Below are 23,827 nucleotides of genomic sequence, written 5' to 3'. Positions count from 1 at the left end.
GAAAACCAAGAATTTAACAACATTTTACATCTCTTGTTGTAAGTTGCTCAGAGTCCCTTGGTAGAGTTGCGGGGCTATAGCAGGAGTTGCCAACATTTTGGACCTCAGGACCACTAAACTCATAATTTTAAATCCCGCGTACCACTTGTTGAAGTAATTCCCCCTTAGGAGAATGAGCGCATACAGGGAGACGTATTTGAGAGTAGTGTTTGAATAATACACACAGAGCACACAGATACACTGTACAGTAAATGTAGGTTTTTACTTCCAGAAAGTTTAAGCAAAGTTCAAGATAAGCAGTCCAAAGTCATTCATAGGTAAATCAGTCAGTTTTTCAATCCAGGGATAATCCAATAACAAATTCCAGTGTCAAAAACAGTTCCGTATCGGATTTACATTAAATCCAGTAATATCATTAAATTAGAAGAAATGGAGCAACGGTAATACTTTCCAACAAAAAGAAACAGAGATACACTCATGCTCTCTTCTGAAAGTCAGACTAAAAAACCCAGGTTTCTGGCTCCATCTTATGGCTGTTTGAGAAACCACACCCAACTACAATTTTGCATTTTCTTAAAGATACAGTTTTAAAATATTTATCTTGGTTTATATATTTCTAACCCAAATAGCTGTTAGGTGACTTATATTCCTAACACCACTAATATGAATTTTGACTGATGGTGGCTTGCTGATATTGGTGGGGAAGTTGGTCCCATATACCAGAGATGCAGTAGTCACAGGACTGGCTGCTCCTCCACTTGGATGCACTGGCCGGCCAAGGACTGTAGAAGCTGCTCTGGGATGACCAGTAGCCTTGTGACTACTACAACTCTGGAATATGGGACCGGCCCATGGTGGGGTTGGAGGGTAGGAGGTGGCAGGTGGTGCAATGTGCAAAAAGTAGTGCAGTCCTCGTCAGCCAGGATGAGGTAATGGTGCTGTTGCAACAAGAGGGGGGCAGTGGTACAGGCAGGTCAGAGTGGTGATGGAGATGGCTGGAAGGTGCAGGAAGACCATGCTTCTTGCATTTGTGTGGAATCAGCATTCCACCTTCACTCGAGGAGCCCAGCTGAAGTTTCCTGCACTGCTTGCACTTCAACGCTTTGACTCCCAGCGACAGGAGTTCAGCCAAGCTACCTGCAAAACTGTCTCTCTTTCAAGGAGCGCTCATGGAAAAAAGCAGCTGGAGTCACTCTCATCTCTCAAGAGCCCAGCTGAAGTTTCTTCTGCTGCATCTGAGAACATGTGCCACCCTATGATGGAGATTTCTAACCCCACCATGGGCCAGTCCAATAGTTAGAACTGCAGTAGTCACAAGACTGGCCTCTTGGTCATCCCAGAGCAGCTCCACCAGTCCATGGCAGGCCAGTGCACCCAGGTGGAGGAGTAGCCAGTCCTGTCACTACTGTAGCTCTGGAATATGAGACTGACTTTCCCACCAACATCAGCAAGCTACCTCGGGGCAGATTTCCTTTCCCCGCTGTTGGTCTTACCTTCCAGTTCTTGCTCATGTGCCTCTACTTAAGGTAAGGTTTGTACTTGGCCGAAGGGCAGGGTCCAGTAGGTGGGTGGGCCATCTGGGTATTTCCCATACAGCCTGGATTAATTGCTTTAGTGGGTGCTTTTGGGGGGACATTTCTCTGTGGACTACCAAAATTTTCTTATGGACCACCAGTGGTCCATGGCCCACTGACTGGCAACCACTGGGCTATAGAAATTGAATAACAGATTAAAATATTCATAAATAAACCAGGGCTCAACAATGTTTTGGTCTTAAAAGAGGGATCAAATTCACTATTCTGATCTAGCAGTAAAGTACAGGTGGATTTACAGGAGAGTGGTGGAAGTCCTGACATTAACTGCAATAAAATAACAGTCAATTAGTGAATAGTCAAAAAGCATGACATTCATTGGGAGAAACATAAATTGCACACTGTGCTTTCTGTGTGCAGATCAGAGGAGGTATTCAGAAGGTTCTGATCAGTTTTGGAGAACTGGTAGCAGAAATTTTGAATAGTTCAGAGAACCAGCGAATACTACTTCTGACTGGCCCCGCCCCAATCTATACTCTGCCTCCCAAGTCCCAGCTGATTGACTGGGTCTTCTTTTGTTGCCCTGCACAGGAGAATGAAGCTGGAAAGCAGATTAGTCAAGTGGGGAATGGGGATTTGGCAGTAATCTTTCCCTGCCATGCCTACAAAGCCATGCCCACAAAACCATGCCCACAGAACCAGTAGTAAAAAAATTTGAATCCCGCCTCTGATTTTCACAGATTTTCATTGTGAAAATACCAAAGAGTTATATTCCATGTTAATATTGTGGCAGAGTCAGTCTTGAAATATTTGGTGAAAGTGTTGCATTGTAGCAGTAGCCAAAAAAAAAACACCCAAAATCCTAAATTGCCTTAACAGATGGATACATTCAAGATCAAGTGAGGTACTAATATCACTCTATAAAGACTTATTAAGATCACACCTTGAATACTGCATCCAGTTTTGGTCACCACACTATTAAAAAGATGTTGAGACTTTAGAAGAAGTACAGAGAAGAGCAACCAGGATGATTAGGGGAGAATAAAACATATGAAGAACAGTTACAGGAATTGGGCATGGCTAGTCTAGTGAAGAGAAGGACCAAAGGAGACATGATAGCAGTCTTGCACTATTTGAGGGGCTGACATAGAGAGGAAGGGGTCAAACTATTTTCCAAAGCACCTGAAGGCCTGACAATGAATAATGGATGGAAACTTATCAAGGAGAGATTCAATCTAGGAATGAGAAATTTCCTGACAATGAGAACAATCAACCAATGGAACAGAAGTCACCTTCAGAAGTTGTAGGAGATTCATCACTGGAGGCTTTCAAGAAGAGACTAAACTGCCATTTGTCGGGATTGGCATAGGGTCTCCTGCTTGGGTGGAGGGGGAATTGGACTAGTTGAAGGGCGGAGCTGATCATAGTATCACATTGAGCTTTCTGGGAGTTCCTGGGGACAGCCTCAATATCCTGGCTGTTGGGTGGTCCAGCTGGACCTAAATCATTTCAGAGAGCCAATAACTTAAGAAAGCACACTTTGTTGATCCCAGGGAGACTGAAAACTCCCTGGTTGATCCAAAGGAAACCTTCAAAGCCAATGGCAGAGGAAAGTGGTCAAAGTGCTATGAAGCTGGGACAGCTGCCAAAAGAAAGAGAAGTTTGAAAGAAGGTATAATCGCTCTGGGTGAGGAATTGAACTGAACTTTAATTTCAAATCTATTGGGAGAAAGAGCCCCCAGGGGAACCGTGGGGTGAAAATGAGACTCAAGAAGAGAGGCAGAAGTGTTTTTTTTTCCACTCCACTGCTAAAAGCGGTGAGGAAAGTTTTTAAAGAGTCAATTGAAAAAGGAAGCAATCAATTGTGGACTTCCTGAAAGAATATCACCATTGCAGCATCTCAATCATGTACTCAAAATTCAGATACTTGAAAACTGACTCATATTTATGAGAGTTGTGAAGTCCCAGGGTCACGTGATCCCCTTTGGTGACTGTCTGACAAATATAATCAATGAGAAAGCCAGATTCTCTTAACAGTCATATTTATTTATCTGTTTATTTAGTTTTAATTAATTAATTAATTTAATTTATATTGCCACCTATTTGCCCATGGTGACTCAAGGTGGCTTACAGAATATAAAACCTCATTTAGAAAAATAAAACTAATAAAAAGAATCAAATAAATTAATATCTCATAATAAAATAAAATCATCTCCCACCCCCGCTCCAGTGACAGCAGATCACCCAAGCCATTTAATGGGCTACATTTCCCATTGGGTTCCCCAAGCCCACTGGCAGAACCAGCTCTTCAGTTTCTTCTGGAAGAGTATTAGACTGGGGGCCATTCTAATATCTGGGGGAATGATGTTCCAGAGAGAAGGATCCATCATAGAGAAGGCCATTCTTCTAGGTCCCACCAGGTGTATTAACCCGGGGGTTGGACCTGCAAAATTCCTGCTCCCCCACTCTGGTGGATTGGGCAGATATGACCAGCAAGAGACGGTCAGTTAGATAACCTGATCCCAAGTCATGAAGGGCTTTAACAGTAACAACCAGCACCTTGAATTTAACCCGGAAGAAAATATGCAATCAATGCAGCTCCCGCAGCAGAGGTAATACATACACACACCAGGGTCTGCACAAACCCATGTGGGCTGCTGCATTACTAGCTTAACTCCAGTGATTCATTTAACAACCATGGCAAGAGAGATAGTAAAGTTGGGCAAAACTCACTTAACAATTGTCTCAGCAACCAAATTGCTGGACTCACATTGTAGTCATAAATCAAGGACTACCTGTATCATAAACTATAAAGTCAAATGGTGTTTTTAAGACTGAAATTATTGCCAGTTGAATTCTGGTTGCATCACTCAAAATGTCACCAGTGCCACAATCCTCTAAATTTCATCCCATTCCTACTACCTATGAGAGTCCTGGAACTGTTGTTTCACTCATTGTCTTAATTTCAGGTCCCTGTCATTTTATGGATTGCATTCCGGACAGCTTTTTTGACTTCAGCATTTCGAATTGTGTATATGAAAGGATTCATCATTGGGGTAAGAGTGGTGTTCAAGATTGCCACAGTCCTTGACAAGCGTAATGAGGACTGGACGTTGGGCCTCACATACATGTACACAAGAGCTCCGTACAATATGGACACCACCATCAGGTGAGATGTGCAGGTGGAGAAGGCCTTTTTCCGCCCCACGGCAGAGGGGATGCGTAGTATGGTGGCAATGATGAAAATATAGGACACAATCATGAGAAACAAGGTCATAATCACGATTACAAAAGCGTACAACAGAAAGAGAGACAAAATGAAATGGGTATCTGCACAGGCTAGGTTCAACAGAGGACCAATATCGCAGAAGAAACTGTCCACAATATTGGGCCCACAAAACGGCAGTCTCCAAATGATTAAAAAAAATAAAATAAAAATCACAAGGGAAGCATACCAGGTGGCCAAAGACATATGAAGGCACACGTGCTTGGACATCATGATGGGATACTGAAGGGGCTTGCAGATTGCCAGATAGCGGTCAAAGGCCATAGCTGTCAGGATGAAAAGCTCCGTACTACCGAAAAAGAAGTGAAAAAATCCTTGAGTAAGGCAACAGTGGAAGCAGATGATGGTCTTGGTTTGTATAAAAGTCTGTAGTAATTTGGGCACCACAGTGGAGGTATAGCAAATCTCCAGGAAAGCAAGGTTGCTCAGGAAGATGTACATCGGTGTCTGAAGTCTTGGCTCAATTGTGACAATGATGAGGATGAAGCCATTCCCAAGGATGGTTACAATGTACATGAACAGACCCAGCACAAAGAAGACTCGGTGAAAGTCATACAGAAAAGGAATTCCTAATAGGATAAATTCAGTTACTCGGGACAGATTCCTGGGTTCCATCATTTCAAAATGTTCAGTGATTTTTCAGCAATAGCTCAGAAGACATCTAGCATTTCAAAAAATTATTGCTAATGTGTGCATTACATTTACAAATAAAGTAAATAATCAGAAACAAATGAAGAAAAAAAAATCCCAAAACAGGAAGGAAGGGTGGAGGAAGGAAGCACAGTGCATTTAAAACTTTGCAATCATTCTATTTAGCTAAATTTGTCTGTCTGGAAAACTGACTATTCTTGTCATAACACATAATGAAACATAATGAAAAAAGATAATGCATTTTATCATTTGCAACATTACGCCAAGAAATATATGAAAAGTCAGAATGCTGATGTCAAAATTCAGGTGCACCACATTATATTTCAATATTTGGACTGATATTTCAGAAGTTACACTGGCCATCTTCTTTTTCCTGAAATTAAAAAAAGAACACATTTAAGCAAAAAAAAAAAATCTTACTAAATAATGAAGAACTCAATGGTGGTTGAATTTTTAATCAGTATTATGGTGTCTGAAAATCTTGAGCTATCTAATAGGTTGTATAGATCAGTGAACTACTTGCTTATAATTCAAAGAGATATTTAATGTGTCAAGGTTCTAAGTAATATGCCCCATTCAATAAGAAGTCTGGACATAATGTGTATTGAGATTCTCAGTCATCCAAAGTGCTTCTTATCCAAGGTTGATTTTTCAAAAAACAACTGAACTTTCTTTCTTTTTTCCTTGAAGTCATTTTACTTCTCATTGAAGAAGTTTCTTCAGTTCTGCTGACTGACTTCACACACACACACACACACACACACACACTTAAGTTGCAGTCAGCCAATGACAGCATGAGAGATGATGAAGCATGGTTTTTAAGTAGAGTAGAGTAGAAATATTTATTGGCTATGTGTGATTGGACACACAAGTTTTATTGTTAAATTATTCTGATTTTAATGTTAACTTTATTGATTATATTGTACACCACTCAGAGGTTCTTTCTGAGGGTGATTGGAGGATAAGTAATATAAAATAGAAATAAATAAATAAACATTGTTCTTGCTCTACATGAAGATTCTCCATGAAAGGGAGAGGACAAAAGAAGTTAGAGAGTACCAGGAACATGAACATACAGATAATTCATATGACTGCAATCTCTCATTCAATGCACCAAATGTGCTAGTGTAAAGAAACATTCTTCTTTGTTATCAGACAATATATACAGGTAGAGACTTTGAAAGCCACACATGAAGGTAACATAAAAAACAGTTGTTGTGACAATCTCTTCAAAATTGATTTCAGAATATAGTTTTTCTTTGAAATATTAGATTACTATTTGAGCCCTATACTGATTTGAAAATCAAGCTTTTTAAGATGAGGAAAAATATTCATTTCAGTATTAATAATGGTTTCTGAAAATTTAATGTCCAAAGGATTGTTTAATTTGTATTTTTAAAATCCTTAATCAATAACTGCAAAATGGACGAAATTATTCTATGGTGTAATAAATATTTCTTTCTTAGCTTAATATTTAATATTGAAATCTCTATTAGATTGTTATTTATTGTTGTTTATAAATGGCAGAAGAAAAAATAAAGAAAAACGAAAAAAGAAAATAAAATAAAAAATAAAATAGCAGTTTCTTGTAAAATAGATTTGCATTTGATGTTAACTTCCATTTGTTGATTTATTTGTTACTTTTTTATAACCTCATATAGCACCCTTGGCAATGTACATAATAAAACAGCCCAAATACATAAAAACACATTAAAATAAAACCCAAGGGGCCAGCCACACCTTGAGAACAAGAATGATTCCCAAGATATGGCCAGAGCAGAAAGTGCTGTGATGCTAGATCCCACCTAACAGAATGCCTAGGCTTATGGGATATGAGATCAGTAACATACCTCTTCTGCCTGACCCCTCTCTCTAATACAGGGGTGTCAAACTGAAGGCCCAGGGACTGGATCAAGCAAAGGACTGGTTCGCAAGTGCTTCTGCCAGTGAAAATGGGCTCTCCAGCTCTGTTTTCACTGTCAGAGGTTTGCAGGAGGCCATGGCAGCCGAAAATTCTGAAAATGGAATTCAACAGCCCATTTTCACTGGCAGAGCACTTGGGCCACCACAGGCGCCCCCAACAGGTGTGATGTTTAGCTTCCCATTCCCACCTTGTCCATACCCCCACCCCCAAGATCAAACACAACCCTGATGCAGCCCTCAATGAAATTGAGTTTGACATCCTTGCTTTAATACATTATAGAAGCAACAGTAAATAGACAGGTAGGAAAAAACAAGAGATAATCCTTGTTTTTATTTCAACCATGAAGCACACTAAGAAATCATCATGTCTTGAATTTGGTAAAAATTCTGTGGTTAAGACATGGAATTCTTCCTTCCTTCCTCCCTCCTTCCCTCCCTTCATTTATCTTTTAGCCTCCAATGTAATATGATTACATTATTGCTGATTGCAGTGGACCTTAGGGATGCCTAAATTCTAGGTTCACAAACAATTAAGCATCACTGTGTTTTCAGAGTATCAAGAACTCTGCTAAACTAATGAATGAGAGAAAGCTACACAATTTATAAGCATGGGCTCATCAGTCTACCACAGGAATTGTCACACTTGGTATGCCAGGTGGAGTACCACAAATGTACTGTAGTTGCTGCAGTGCCCAGAGGACAAAAGATATCAGAAGGATTATTTATTCTACTGACTCTTTGGAAGAGAAATAAATCCACAATAACAGGCTCAATCCCAATTTCTGAGCTCCACTTCCTATTAAATCTATCCTGCTTTCAGAACAATGTCCTTCTAGAATTTAGATAATTGTTGCAGTACCCCTTTACAAGGTAGATCTTGTATTTAGCAAAGGAGAGAATATTATAACCTAAACAGATGTGTTTCTTTTTTTTTCTAATTGTATTTTGCTTTCTTCTTCTGTGCATATAACCTCCCACTCCACCATTTTCTATGTTGTGCATTAGTTCCAAAGGTTCATAGCAGTGTTCCAGTGAGTACTGAGATATAGTAAACATATTTCCTTCTAATATTTTTCAGAGACAGTACTATTGGGAAAATAATAGTCCTGATTACTAATTAAATATAGTCAGTGTTCCTTATACTCCATCTCTCAAGAGAATTTCAGTAGATGCTGGCAAAACTATGACCCTACATTAAGACATTGCACAGCATTAAAATCTGCTCAGAAATACAGAACTGCACCCAGGAAGCAAAATAAAGTTTTGCATTTGATCTGTGATACATCCTTGTCTTAATTCCAGATAATGTTCATCGTGGTATCTTGAGATGATGTAAATGAGTGCCCAATCCAGGTCCTTGGTTAAATGGCAACATGGCTGCTTTTTCAAAAGGCAACTAGACTTACCTTGTTTTTCCTTGAAGATATGTTGCTTCTCAACCAAGAAGTTCCATCAGTTCTAATTGGTTGGCATGGGGCCGGGGAATGGTACTATTAGTTCTTCCTGTCAGAATTGATCCTTCCATCCACCCCACCATCCTTTCAAACTGATGAGAAACAAAAGGAAACTTAAAAGCACCCTTGAGAATTTCCATAGATAAATAAAAAAAGATTGGGGAGGCATCAAATAACAGTTTGACATACAAGATTGATTTCTGAAATCTCACATGAGAATAGTCTTTACTTGCTCAGATTATAATTGCTAAAAAAAGCAAAAGAAAGACTAAAACAAGGTATAGCCATGGAAATAGCTATATATTAATTTTACCTGACAAGCTTTTACTAACATCAGCTTTATTCTTTGAACCTGGAAAATGCTGCTTTAAATCTTTGCAACCATCTTAGTGCTTTGTGAGTGCCAACCAGATACAAGAAATACAAATAAAGTTGTCCAGTCTCCATGTTCACAATGTGTATGTATAAAAAATGTTAGATATTTTGAGAATGGGAAAAATTCAAAACATCTTAAGCCAGCATTTAAGAAAACAGGGATTCCAAAGACTTGGGAGTTAACAGAATAGCCAGCTCTAAATTCAAGCAGATTCTCGGTTGGGGCAATCCTTTTTTCTTAGTGATTTTAGTTGTTATGGTTATTATTTGACTGGCAGGAGGATGATTGCAATTGCCTGGGAACAGGATTTGAGAATTGTGAAACTTGATTTACCTTGGCTTACCTTGTTACACACACACACAGCCCACCCTGATTTCATGAGATTCCAGTTAAAGACCCCCATTAACTGAAAGAGCCTCAATGCAAAATATTCCTTAAATAAGAGCTGCTCAAATTTTTATCAGATTGCAAATAGTAACCTACTTTTAAGCTTCCAAACTATTTTCTCTCACTTCTTCATTTCTGGAGGGGCTTCTTGAATGAGAAGCGAAACGTTTTCAAGCAATATAGGAAAGTCCAGTTGCCTTTAGAAAGAAAGCACCTTTGGGACAAACATGTCCTGGATGATTGAGAATCTCCATACAGGGAATTCTTTAAGAAGGACAGTTATGGATTTCTTTATCTATAATTCTACATCTGTAAAATAAACTGGCCAATTCCAAATCGTAGAATCTTAAAATGGCAGAGCAGGTGGGATTCTCCTTCTCTCTGTGTATCTCTCCATCTTTTCGACCATCACACTGACAACTGCGAGAAGCAGGGTGCCTATGAAACTCCTGTTCCACCGTGGCTAGATCTTAGTAGAGGGATCTCCATTTAGGATTCAGCAAGACAATGCAATGCCCCTTTTAAAAAATCTCTCTCAGTTCTACACCTGAAATCCCAAGCTATTTCAATGTTGCATCTACTAAGTAGATTCTCCTTCATCTAGAAAATCTCTAAAGCCCCTTCCAGCTCTATTCTGATTCTGATCCACCTGTCCTGAACCTGGGATCCACCTGTCTTGAACCTGGGATTTTAAATATGATACAGCCTTGCCAATTTCCATACATCAGTGTTGTATGTGTTTGGCTGATATACTTAATCTCAGTAAGAAGAACCTGCACTCGTGAAGCATAAACTTGCTTAGATTGACATTTCAATAGGATATATACAAAATTGTCAACAACAACATGTTCAACAAGAAAAATACAGAATCCCGTTTCTTACCCTTCTGGCCATCATCACACATGTAAAGACAATTTTAACGCAGGAAGATTCTATATATATTCTCTTCCCTAAGACAAAATAGTCAGAAAATTTTATTTCCTTAATAGCTCCTCAGGGATATTGTAACTGATGTAATAGTTTCTCTTAGGCCAATTAGTAAGTTATGTATGGATGTCTTCAAAGAACAACTTTGAAATAATGGAAAAGGATCATTTGAAATTTTCTAGGTGAAGCTGAGAAAAAAAAGAAATAATCATTGGGAGGGCAGATTAATTAGGTCTTTTGGAGATAAATCTGTCTAGGCCACCAAACCATTCAAGTAAGACTTGTTAAGATTTTCAAGAAGGCTCAAAAATATTCTTGTATATTGAGATAAAGAGGTTCATTTCTGGGAATTCAGGTAGTCCTTAATGTATAACCAGAATTGAATCCAAAATTTCAATTGGTAAGTAACGAAGTTGAGTTTTGTCCCATTTTACAACCTTCTTGTCATAATTAAGTGAATCACTTCATATATTAAAATTCACCCATGGATGTTGCTTGTCAGAAGTTCCTAAAAGCCATTCGTATCCTCTTGGGATACTGCAACTTTCTTGCCAAGCATCTGAATTTTGATCACATATTCAATTCAATCGGTTTAATTCAATCATTCAATATGAGTCATGGTGGCATAGGGTTTAGAATGCAGTATTGCAGACTATCCTGCCCACTGCCAGCAGTTCAGTCCTGACTGGCTCAAGGTTGACTCAGCCTTCAATTCTTCCAAGAACAATAAAATGAGGGGCCAGATTATTGGGGACAATATGCTGTCTTTGTAAATCACTTAGATCGCACTATAAGGCACTATGAAGCAGTATATAAGTCTAAGTGCTATTGCTATTGTAAATTACCATTATCCTAATTTAGAAGAGTTGCTTATGAAATAGAATAGAATATAGAATACTTTAGTGTCATTTTGAATGTACATGAACTGGCATACATTAAAATGATATTACATTGCATACAGCTCTCAAAGTATCTCCATCTTTAATATAAACATAAACATGACAAATTAAATAAATAAATAAATAAATAAATACAAAATTGTGCACATATATTATATGACATAGAGAGACAACACAGTCTAGTTTGGATGTATACATGTACATGGCAAGAGAAGCAAATCTTACAGGTTTAGAAGATGGATGGCCTAGGAAAAAAGCTGTTACAGAATCTGGTAGATCTGCTAGAAACACTTTGAAACCTCCTCCCAGAGGGGAGCAACAGAAACAGACCATGAAGTGCACATGTGGGATCTCTTAACAACGCTTTGAGCTCTAGGCACATAGCACATATAAGCAGTATACTGAATGACAGGATTCCTATAATCTTCTCGGCTGTCCTTACCACTCTCTGTAGGGACTTTCTATGTGAGGCATTGCTGCCACCAAACCAAACAGTGATGAAGTTTGCTAAAATGCTCTCAATCATGCCTCTGTAAAAAGTGCCCAGGGTAGAAGCAGAAAGATGTGCTTTCCTCATCCGATGCATGACATTCAGACAGCCGCATAGACAGTTCAAAGGTAGAAAGAATAGTGAACACCATGAAAAACAGATTTAACACAGCTGATATTGACAATTCTGGAATGAAATGAAGCTGTTTCTTATTATTACCTTTATTGTCAGAGTACAACATGTGTACAATGAGATTGGCTGACCCTTCCTTTGTGCACCCCCGCAACACAACTCATAGTGAGGATTGAAGTCCCAATCCCAGTCCCAATCTTATTACCCTATGTGATCTTGTTGCACAATGTGCTGGCCCCGCAAGACTGCCATACTATGTTGATATGAAGTTATTTTCCATTCAGGAGTCTGACAGCCCACAAGTAGAAACTGTTTTTCAGCCTGTTGGTATGGCTGGCTATGCTTCTCTATCTCCTACCCAATAGCAGGAGAGTGAAGAAGTGTTGACCAGGGTATGAGTCATCCCTGAGGATTTTCCTCCCTCTTCTAAGGCCTAGCGATGTCATCTAGTAGTATCAGGAGACAGCCCACACTGTTTTGTGCTGTGCTCACTACCCTCTGTTATATCTTTCTATCCGAGGCTGTCAAGCCAGCATACCACACCGTAATGCAATATGTGAGGATGCTTTCTATTGTGGACTGGTAAAAGGTCATCAGTCATTGTTCCACTTTATTCTTTCACAAGACCCTAAGGAAATGGAGTCTCTGTTGGGTCTTTCTGGTCACCTAGGTTATGTTGATTTTCTAGGTAAGATCTTCACTGAGGTAGACTCCCAGGATTTAAAGGAGGAAACTTTCTTGCCAAGGTAGGAACTTACCTTGTAAACCCTGTAAGAACTTACAGGTAAAAATTGTGTGCTCATTTCTTACAAAAGTCTGTAAATACACTTCAATAAATAAGAATAAATTCCTGTTTTTGATTTTTCTGATTTGTTCATTGAATTAAATTTTTAAAGAAAGCAAGAGTAAGGGATAACATAACACAATGAGTAATTCCTTTTATTATCATCACCATCAATGTCAGCATCGCCCAACTGCAAATATTATTCAGGACATGTTCTGATGCTTCCCTTTTTTATTACTTTAAATTAATTATGTCTATGTTTTCAACAGCTGCATCCATAGCTGTTGACCATTGCTTACAAACAGTACCTTATAACATTATGTCTTAATATTATTTGTTATGGAAGGGGTAGAAAGTCTGAAGATTCTCAGTCTTCCAGGTCATGGATGTCCCCACCATGTTGTTGAAACATTTGGAGGTTTATCTGTGTCCTCAGGGTAACCTGAGAAGTGGTCCTGGTTCCTGTAATCTGAAATTTTTCCTCTGGAAATCCATTCCTACTCCCACACCATTCAAAGGGTGCTTATCCCAAATTATATAGCTAAAAGTCTGTAGAGATTCTTAGTCATCCAGGTCATGTTTGTCCCAAAGGTGCTTTTTTAGGAGAAACTGGACTTTCTTGTTTTATGTTCTTTTGAAAATGTTTCATTTCTCATCCAAGATCTGACAGGATAGTGGGGAATGGAAGGATTTATATTCCTTGCAGACAGCTGGTCACTTGCATCCTTTTAGCAGGTCATTGAAGTACTTGGAGGTTTATCTGTGTCCTTGTGGTCACCTGAGTAGTGCTCCTAACTCCTATAATCTGCAATTTTTCCTCCATTTCTACTCCCACACCATTCAAAGGGTGTTCATCCCAAATTATATAGCTAAAAGTCTGAAGAGATTCTCAGTCCAAGACCTGGATGACTGGGAATCTCTACAAACTTTTATCTATACAATTTGGGATGAACACCCTTAGAATGGTGTGGGAGCAGGAATGGATTTCCAGAGGAAAATTTGTAGACTACAGGAACCAGAAGCATTACTCAGGTGACCCTGAGGACACAGATAAACCTCCAAGTACTCCAGTCAGTGACTCTCTAAAACAGGGGTGTTGTCATGTCATCATGGTAGTGTCACATGATGTATTGGAATTTTTTCCCCATTCACTAAACCAGGTGTGGATGAGACCAGCATGTGACACATCTGGTCTGTGAGCCAGGAGTTTTACAGCTCTAAAAGGGTGCAGATTAACAGCTGTCTGCAAGAAATATAAATCCTTCCATTCTCCATTATCCTGTCAGAGCTGAAGAAGTTTCATGGATGAGAAGCAAAACATTTTCAAAAATAAAAACAAGTAGAAAAATAATGTTCTCAAGGCTAGCTATATTTATGGTAGGAGAACATAAGTTATTTAAAATTGCCTATATCTTACTGAAATTCTTAAGCATACATGCACAATACCTATCAATTAAAATTTAATTGTTCAGAGATGGAACATTTGGGACAAGGCAAAGAACACAGATTTTGGGTTGATCAAATATTATTTTTAACTTTTACATCTTACCAGTAGACGCTCTCCTAAACCCAACTATTGTCCCATTATTAATATTGCTAGTTCCAGCAACAAAATATGCAAACCAGGATGGAATAAAATGGCATACGTCAATATATATTTCAGATTTTCATTAAACAAAAAATAATTAAGAAATGTATTGAAAAAAGACCATTTCTGAAATCTATCAAAATTCTCAGTCATCCAAGTCATGGTTGTTCCAAAGTTGCTTTTTTCAGAAAGTAACTGGAAATTCTTTGTTTTTCCTTGAATACATTTTGCTTCTCATCTGAGTAGCTTCTTCAGTTCTTCAGAAGCAAAACCTCTTCAAGGAAAAGCAAAGAAGTCCAGTTGCCTTTTCAGATGATCGTATTCTAATGGTTAGAATTAGAGTTATTTGTTTAAGACTTACAGAAAAAAGAACTTGAATATTTTCAAAAGGTATATCAAAATCTGTGGAACATTTTCTGGACTTTAAAAATCTCATTGAGAAATTCGTTTACACTCAAATATAAAGCAATATATGAATTAAAGTTGAATTAGATTTATGGTGCTCCACAGTTATTTAGCCAGTCATTTCTCCATCTTTTTAAAAAAATACTTGTAGCTGTTCTCAAATACTTTATTCCAGGTTAACCACCTTTTCAAAGAATCTTTAATTTAAAGGGTTGAGCAATGGTGTGACCAAAGTATTGAGAAGGGAAACTACCTTGTTCATATTTAGTAATGTATGTCCTGTTGGTCTGACATATATAAAAATAATTGCCCCATACAACAGAATAACAACAATTAAGTAAGAGATACAAGTAGAAAAAGCCTTTTGTCTTCCAGAAATGGATGGGATTTTCATTACAGTGGAAATTATGAAGATGTATGAAACCACCATCAAGAGGGAATTGCTGAACACCACAATGGTGGCAACAACAAAGGTTATCCATTCAATAGGATGGGTGTTAGTGCAAGCCAGCCTTAGCAATGGTCCAACATCACAATAGAAGTGATTGATAGTATTTGGGCCACAGAATTGAAGTCGAAACACTAGAATGGTCTGTCCCAAGACAGTCATCAGGCCACCAAACCAGGATCCACAAGCCAGTTGAACGCAAACTCTGCTACTCATGATTGTGTGATAATGAAGAGGGTGGCAGATGTAACGGTCATATGCCATAGCAGTGAGAAGGAAGAATTCTGTGGCCCCTAAGAAAAAGTGGGAAAAAGCTTGAGCCTTGCAACCAGTCAGGCTGATCGATTTCTTGACAGTGAGTAAATTGGCTAAAACTTTAGGGATTTAGCTGTCACGTACATGATTCCTAGGAATGAGAGGTTGCTCAGGAAGAAGTACATTGACTTATGGAGACTAGGGTCATAAGCTACAGTTGCAACAATGACAATATTTCCAGTGACGGTCAAGATATAGATCATCAAGACACCCACAAACACCAGAAATCTTACTTTTAGGATGCTGGGAAATCCCAGTAAAATGAATTCGACCACAACTGTTTGGTTCTCCATCCCAAACCAATTCCTGCAAGAACAGAATAATTGTTCAGCAGTATCAGAGGGATGTTTCACTGAGATTATTGATTTGCAGATTGATGATTTATCAGTCAACCCAAACCTTTAGCCTAGAAGCAAGTTCAATCATCATCATCTTCTTCTTCTTCTTCTTTTTCTTCAGCGTTTGTCTCGCGCTCGGGCGAGGTCCGCTAATGTCCTTGAGTACTGCTTCCACACCTCTCTGTCTGCCACGTGTGTCGGGTCTGCCTTCGCGATCTCTAGATCGGCCTTGATCGTGTCCATCCAGCGTTGTTTAGGTCTACCACGCGGTCTCGCTCCTCCGACAGTCACCTTCATTACAGATTTGATGATGGATTCTTCCTTGGCGCGGCTCACGTGGCCGAACCATCGTAGCCGGGACTGCCTCATGACCGTGGGGATGGGCACGACGTTGAACCGTCTACGCACTTCTTCGCTCCTGACGCGATCGAGTAGGGTGAGGCCTACCGACCATCGGAGCATTCGCATCTCCATTATCTGGAGTCTGCTTTCGCTTCTTTGGTCGTCGGCCAGCACTCTGCGCCGTATATGGCCACGGGCGCACCACAGAGTTATAGATTTTCGCCTTCAGGCGCATCGGCATCTTCTTGTCACAGAGGACGCCCGTGACGGACTTCCATTTGCCCCACGCTGCATTGATCCTGGCTGCCACCTCAGTTTGTAGTAGGCCTTCTTCCCCAAGAGTAGTTCCCAGGTACTTGAAGGTGGAGGCGCGCGTAGCTCCTGCCCGTTCACGTGGATGGAGCCTGTCATTTCATTATCAGTGGTCAGGTATTCGGACTTCTTTAGGTTCAGCCGGAGCCCGAACTGCTCGAGGCGGTCGTGCCACTGTTGGACTCGGTGCTCGAGTTCAGCCTTGCACAGGTTGGCCAGGAACACATCATCGGCGTAGAGCAGCGTCCATGGGGCGGGCGTGTACAGGTCGTGTGTAATTGTGTCCATCACCAGAATGAACAGCAGTGGTGAGAGAGCAGAGCCCTGGTGTACGCCGACGGTAATATTAAACTCCTCTGATATCCCAGCTGCCGCTTACACGGCTTTTGTGACATCTGTATAGGAGTTGGACCCATTGTACGAGCAGCTCAGGCACGCCGTGATCTCGCAGTGCGTACCAGATGAGATCGTGCGGGACTCGGTCGAAGGCCTTTTCCAAGTCTAGGAAGGCGGTGTGGAGCGGGATTTTCTTCTCTCTGTGAGCCTCCATCAGCATCCGCACACCGAAGATGGCGTCGGTGGTGCCGCAGTTCTTGATGAATCCAGCCTGGTTGACGCTGATATCAACGATGTCCCGAATGCGCTTATCAAGGACGCGTTCAAAGATCTTCATAGTGTGTGACAGTAACCTGACCGGTCTGTAGTTGGAGCAGTCCGCTGGGCTGCCCTTTCCTTCCAGATCGGAACAGTGGTGCTGCGGTACCAGTCGCGGTGGCACTTTTCCCGTGGAGACGATGTTGTTGAACAGCTCGCACAGCCACAATGCCGAGCCCGGTAGTGCCTTTTTCCAGAAGTCGGCAGGGATGTCGCCTGGTCCTGTTGCCTTACCGCTTTTCATGGCCTTGATGGCGTCGGTGACCTCGCTGGCATAAATGCCTGAGACTGGGCCTTCAACTGGGTCACCTTGCGGGGTTCGTGGGTGTGGAACTCCTCGGTGGAGATCTTCTCAAGTATTGCCGCCACCTCTCCGCAGCCTCTGGGGTTGACGATCAAATTTCCCCTTCGTCGTTGATCCCATGAAACTGGTCAATGTCCAGGGTCTTCCTGTGTCTGTGTTTGGCTAGGCGGTAGATCTCATTCTCGCCTTCTCGCGTGTTCAGCTTCTCGTAGATGTCATCGTAGTGGGAGCTTCTGGCTGTCGCTACTGCTTTCTTGGCTGCCTTTTGGCCGCCTTGTATTCGCAGAGCTTCTCGCTGGTCTTGTCCTGAAGAAAGGCCTTGTAGAGCCGTTTCTTCAGGTGTACGGCATCTTGTACTTCCGGTGTCCAGAGCCATGTATCTCGCTCGATGCGTCTCCGTCCTGGCTTGGTGCAACCAAGCTGTTGGCAGCCGGCAGTGTGAACAGTGCTCTTCAGCATGGACCACGCTTCCTGTGGCCCGTCGACCATCTGCGGGAACTGCTCCGGTTTGATGAGGGGTCCCGCCATCTTCTTCTGGTTCCACCACTTGATTCGTGGCTGGTCTGCATTCCTTTTGTCAATCCTGGTCTTGGGCTTGCTGATCCTGATCTTCGCCATCAGCGGCCTGTGCTGACTGCTCGATTCGCACGGGTACACCTTGGCGTTGAGCACGTTTTTAGCGGCTCTTCGTCGTACGATGATGTAGTCGATCTGTGTGTGGTGGCTCCTGCTTCTGCTATGGTAGGTGAGGAGTTGAGATTCTCGCCTAATGAAGCAGGTATTCGTGATGGTCATATCATGGGAGTCGGCAAAGTCCAGGATCCTCTGGCCATTCTCATTCGTATCGCTCTGTGCCGTGCCCACCGTGGCACTGGTGTCCGCTTTTGTCCCGCCCTACATGACCATTCAGGTCGCCCGAGATGATGATGTCGCCTTCGTGTGGGATCTGCCTGAGTTGGATGTCGAGCAGTTCCCAGAAGGTATCCTTCTCCTCCTCGTGACATCCGGTCTGAGGGGCGTAGGCGGACAAGATGTGTAGGCGCTGCCTCTTGGTCGCCACGACGATTATCATCAGTCGCTCTGTGAGGCGCTTAACTTCTGCGACGGAGCTTTGCCAGCTTGGACTGACAACCACAGCTACACCGCCGCGGTTTTCCTTACAGCTGGTGTATATGATCTTGTAGCCGCTCTATAGTCGTAGCCTTGTTGCCCTTCCAGCGAGTTTCCTGGAGGCAGCAGATGTCCAGCTTCCTGTCCCGCATGGCCCTGACGATCTCGGTCGAGCGCCCAGTCAGCGAATCCACGCCCAGGTGGCCACCTTGAGCGCCTGGCAGTCCTCTGTTCCCGCTTGCGTTTTTCACATGGATCGGGTAGTCTCCGTGCGCACGCATCGACCCGGACGCAGTCGCCATAGCTTTCTCACACGGTGCAGGTGCGCCGTGCTTTCCGCGTGGACCATTTCGTTGATTTTTGGCGCAGGCCAATGGTCTCCTGCGCCCGTCGGTTCCCCCGAACGCGGTAGCATTGGACATGTGTTTTGTAGTGGACATTTCCACCATGTTGATGCGGCAATTGAGTACTCCAGCCGGCCTGTCGCGTGGGCCTGTCGTCGGAGGGTCTGCTCTCAGTTACGGTCAGCGTTAGACGGCTTCGCGCATCCAGGGGACACCACTTGGAGGTGGCAGACCGCTCGTCCCCCTTCAATCATCATCATCATTGCAGTTTTTCCAAAGGTGCAGGATCCACTTTTTGGAACCTGCAACCAAGTTCAATAGGAATAAAAAATTGCATTTACATTTTCCAGAGCTTTTAGTGAAATGTGTATGTGAAAGATAATCTTGTTTAAAAATAGTTGATAATTTATATTTTAAAAATCTGCAACATAAAGTTTTGCTGTATAATTTCTATAACATGAATCTATCCATTTCTTCTTGTGTATTTGAAGAAAACAATCAAAGTACATCTTCTGTTTCTTATTACATTGATACTTGTCAGCTTGGCATCCACACATCTCTATGACAGGGGTATTTTAAGTTCTTCTTAAAGGAAGGTGAAGGGGAACCCTCTGTCCCACTGATTTCTGCTGTTAAATTGCTCTTATTTCAGGTGGGTTTTTTTTCCTAGCTTTCAGTTAGAATCTACTTTCCTGCCTATCTTGTCAGCTATGGGCTGATAGAGAAAAGAGAAGATTTGACCTTCTTGTATTCAACATCTTTCCAGAGATTGGAAGATGCCATATGGACCTTCATGTCTGATCTTCTCCTCAGTGCAGGAATTGAGATCAAAGCATCTCAGATAGATGCTTGTTTAGTCTTCTGTTGGTTTCATCCAATGAAGAGGAGTCCACCACATCTATGAGAGATGAGAAAATCCTCTTTTGCTATCTATCTATCATCTATCTATCTATCTATCTATCTATCTATCTATCTATCTATCTATCTATCTATCTAGAACAATAGAGAAGCACACAGAGAATGTTGATTTATATAATGTATATAAGGGTAGCTAAAACCCTTCCTTCCATCCTTGATTAGGTAATGTCAACTCAATTGGCAGATCAGACCAAAAAAATCAACCCTGCAGGAAGGTAAAAGCTCTTTTTAATTGTATTTGCATATGATAATAGAATCACACAACTCTGATTGTGCTGGATCTCTTTATTATATTTTTACTATAGTTTTTTAATTGCCTTCAGAAATTATGGTTGCTTCAACACTGGATGTTTGCAAGATTGGAAAATCATTTGTCTAAAGTAGTATACAGTTTTATGCAGGAACAGTGGGTTACACTAGAAGAACTTCAAGATCCCTTCCAAACCTGTTATTCTATTAGCTCAGTGAATTAGGAAGTCATTTGTTTGATATGCTTTTGAATGTTTCCTGTTTGTTGTGGAGTTAAACATTTTAAACTGCCCATTGTCCTAAAAATGGAACTTGTATAGTTTTATCAAGGTCAATTTTATTCTCTATAGATACTGAAGTACAAAGCTTCCCAATAATTTAATAAAATAATTTATCAACAAGTTTAAGGTCTTTGATTATCATTTAACCAGCATTCAGTTGCTTACATAGGACTTTATAAAAAACTTGGTAGATTATGTATTTAACTTAGTTATTTAACTTAATTTATTATACATTTATTTTAATTAATTTGCCCCATTTCTGAAAGAATATGGTCAGCTGTAAAAAATATTAAAGAAAATCAAATACTCACTTGAGTAGATAGTCAGATTAATTCATGAAGCAAGAAGTTGGATGGTATTTTTCTTTTCCCCAAATTAATTTAGGCAAATAATCTAGTCTTTGTACATCATCCAGTGATGGATAACTCAACGTTGGTAAGCTAACAACCAAGATCAGAGGGCAGTTAGAACTACATAGCTCACCCTGAGTTGCAGCTAGTCTCTTCCATTGAAAACTTATAGTGAAGGGGAAAAAAAACAACCTTTCTCAGAAACTGGTTTTTTTCCCATTGTTGAGGCCTGATTAACTGCAGAATAGATGTTCTCATGCCTCATCTCTAAATTTCTATATTCAGTTTTTACTCAGTAATGAAGATACAAATTCTTCATCAAAGGTTCTGAAGACCATTTTTTCTGCATAGGAATTTTTTTTGGTGTTTTCTAATTATTCCACCAAGGAGAACAAATCATCAGAGAGATACCAATAAAACCTTTGGGGACTTAGTTACTAAAACAAGGCAAAACAGAATCTTAATTATTTCAAATTGTGTTTCAAGGTTTAATTCATCATCATTATCTAGAATGCAGGATGGGTTGCTTATTTTTTAGAGGTGAAAACAAATGAGAGAGAAAATGTGTTAGATTTTTCTACAGGATGGAGTTGTGGATGCTCCTACACTCCTACAAGTTTTTAAGAAAAGATTGGACAATCTTTTGTCTGAAATGGAATAGTTTCCTCCCTAGTAAGGAGGTTGAACTAGGGTCCCTTCCAATTCTGTTATTGTGTTATTTCTGTTAAATTCAGGTTGTCATAGAAGAAATCAAGCCCATATTTTAGAAAATTAGAATCACTGCATTAGCACTTCCTGGAATGACTGTGTAATATATGAAAACTTCCATAGTGATCTGTACAGACTCCACCTTAATCAATTATATCTTAGACAACAATGTATCGGTTGCTTAAATTTATCTGATTTTTATGTCATTTATTTTCAGCAGATGCAAAACAAGGTTCTGTCTTAGGCCCAATACTCTTCAATATCTTCATAAATGACTTACATGAGGGAATAGAAGGGGAACTCATCAAATTTGCAGAGGAAACTAAGTTGGCAGGAATAATCAATACCCCAGAAAACAAGCTCAGGATCCAAAAAGGTTGGGATAGATTTGAACAATGGGCCCTATCCCAAAACATGAAATTTAATGTGGAAAAAAATTAAGGTTTTATACCTAGGCAGGAAAATCAAAGTTATGTGTACAGATTAGGCAAAACCTGTCTCAAAAACAGTAAGTGTGAGAGGGACTTTGGAGTCCTAGTAGACAATCACTTAAACAGCAGGTGGCAGCAGTCAAAACAACTAATACTACCCTTGGTTTACAAACAGAGGCATTGAATCAAAATCACATGAAGTTTGCAAATCCTTAATAAGACTACAATTGCTGGGAAAAACCACCCTTAGCTGAATGGTCTGTCTGTTTGTGTTCTGTCTGTCTAATCTATCTATCTATCTATCTATCTATCTATCTATCTATCTATCTATCTATCTATCTATCTATCTATCTATCTATTCATTTTGTATTATCTATAATTTAACTATCAACCTATCTATATATCATCTATTTTTCTATTAAATGTATTAACTTCCCATCTTGCTGTCACAAAACTTTGGATGGCTTTCAATCAAGACAATCTTTAATATTTATCTATTGATTTTCTCTCTAACAGAAATCTCAACTGGATCAGGACAGGAGGACTGTAGCCAAAATAGAACTACTGAAAATACATCTGATGAATATCAGCATCTTGGGGCAAAAATAACCCTCCTTCATCCTATCTGGAAATCAAATCAATTCACTCTAAATAAATGTTAACTTTATAGTATATTTTATTACACTCAATGAAACATTTTTCCTTTAGTACATGCCATTTTCTGAAGAGCTTCTTTGACATCCTTGTTCCTCAGGGTGTAGATGAAAGGGTTGAGTAGAGGGGTTACAATGGTATTAAGTACAGAAACCACCTTGTTTATTTCCAAAGAAGAATTGGAGTTGGGCTTAACATACATGAACATTACAGTTCCATACTGGATGGATACAACTGTAAGGTGGGCAACACAAGTAGAGAAAGCCTTCTGTCTCCCTGAAGATGAAGAGATGCGTGTTATAGTGAAGATGATGAAGCTATATGAGATTGCAGTCAATAGGAAGGTACTGAACAGAAGAAGGACTGATCCCACTAACACCATCTGTTCAAGCAGATATGTATTAGCACAAACTAAACCCAGTAAGGGAGTCACATCACAATAGAAATGGTTGATCATATTGGGACCACAAAAGGGGAGCTGGCATAGTAAAACCATCTGGACAATAACAGTTAATAGCCCTCCCAACCATGAACCCAAGGCTAGCTGGAGACAAAATCTGTAATTCATGATGATGCTGTAATGCAAAGGTTTGCAGATGGCGATGTAGCGATCAAAGGACATTGAAGCAAGCAGGCAGAATTCTGTGGCTCCAAGGAAGAAATGGAAAAAGGCTTGAGAGATGCAACAGTAGAAACAGATGGACTTTTTCTCTGTTAGAAAGTGAGCCAACATCTTGGGTGACAGGGTGGTGATGTAGAAGATCTCCAAGGAGGAAAAATTCCCCAAAAAGAAGTACATGGGATTATGAAGGTAAGGATCATGGACAACAATGACAATGATCAGGATGTTTCCAAGGATTGTGAGGAGGTAGATAAAAAGAATTGGGACAAATAGATACTTCTGCAACTCAGCGGATCCTGGAAACCCTTGCAGGATAAACTCAGTAACCACAGTTTGATTTATCTGATGCATTTGCAATGATATTGTTTGCCTAGAACTCAAACAAGAGGAAAAAGATTACAAGGTGGTTATTTTATTATACTATTTAAATTGGTCATTCCTTTTTTAAATGAAGAAAATGTCAGATAGTAGATTTGGCCCATATTTCAAAAACACAATTTATAACATAAAATACAAAATCACAGATTAAACGACTGGATTAGAAAATTATTTTGGGACATTCATTTGTGTGACATAAAACACTACTTTTTATACAATATTCATCACTGTCACT

General features: G+C 40.3%; 2 protein-coding genes and 1 pseudogene across 2 annotated transcripts; all 3 read right to left on the bottom strand.

Annotated features, from left to right (window-relative positions):
* Positions 1-4,497: 4,497 nt before the first annotated feature.
* Positions 4,498-5,433, bottom strand: LOC113449863 (olfactory receptor 6X1-like). Its single transcript, XM_026720999.1, has one exon. The coding sequence runs from the start codon at positions 5,431-5,433 to the stop codon at positions 4,498-4,500; it is 936 nt and encodes a 311-aa protein (XP_026576784.1).
* A 9,600-nt stretch (positions 5,434-15,033) lies between these two features.
* Positions 15,034-15,890, bottom strand: LOC113449864 (olfactory receptor 6X1-like; annotated as a pseudogene).
* Positions 15,891-22,623: 6,733 nt separating this feature from the next.
* On the bottom strand, positions 22,624-23,565 carry LOC113449865 (olfactory receptor 6X1-like). Its single transcript, XM_026721000.1, has one exon. It carries the CDS (start codon positions 23,563-23,565, stop codon positions 22,624-22,626), a length of 942 nt encoding a protein of 313 aa, XP_026576785.1.
* Between the last annotated feature and the right edge of the window lie 262 nt (positions 23,566-23,827).

Source organism: Pseudonaja textilis, chromosome Z (assembly GCF_049901715.1).
Source record: "Pseudonaja textilis isolate UNSWEBS1 chromosome Z, rPseTex1.2, whole genome shotgun sequence".
Classification (NCBI taxonomy): Eukaryota; Metazoa; Chordata; class Lepidosauria; order Squamata; family Elapidae; genus Pseudonaja; species Pseudonaja textilis.
This window is presented reverse-complemented; position numbering and strand designations above follow the sequence as displayed.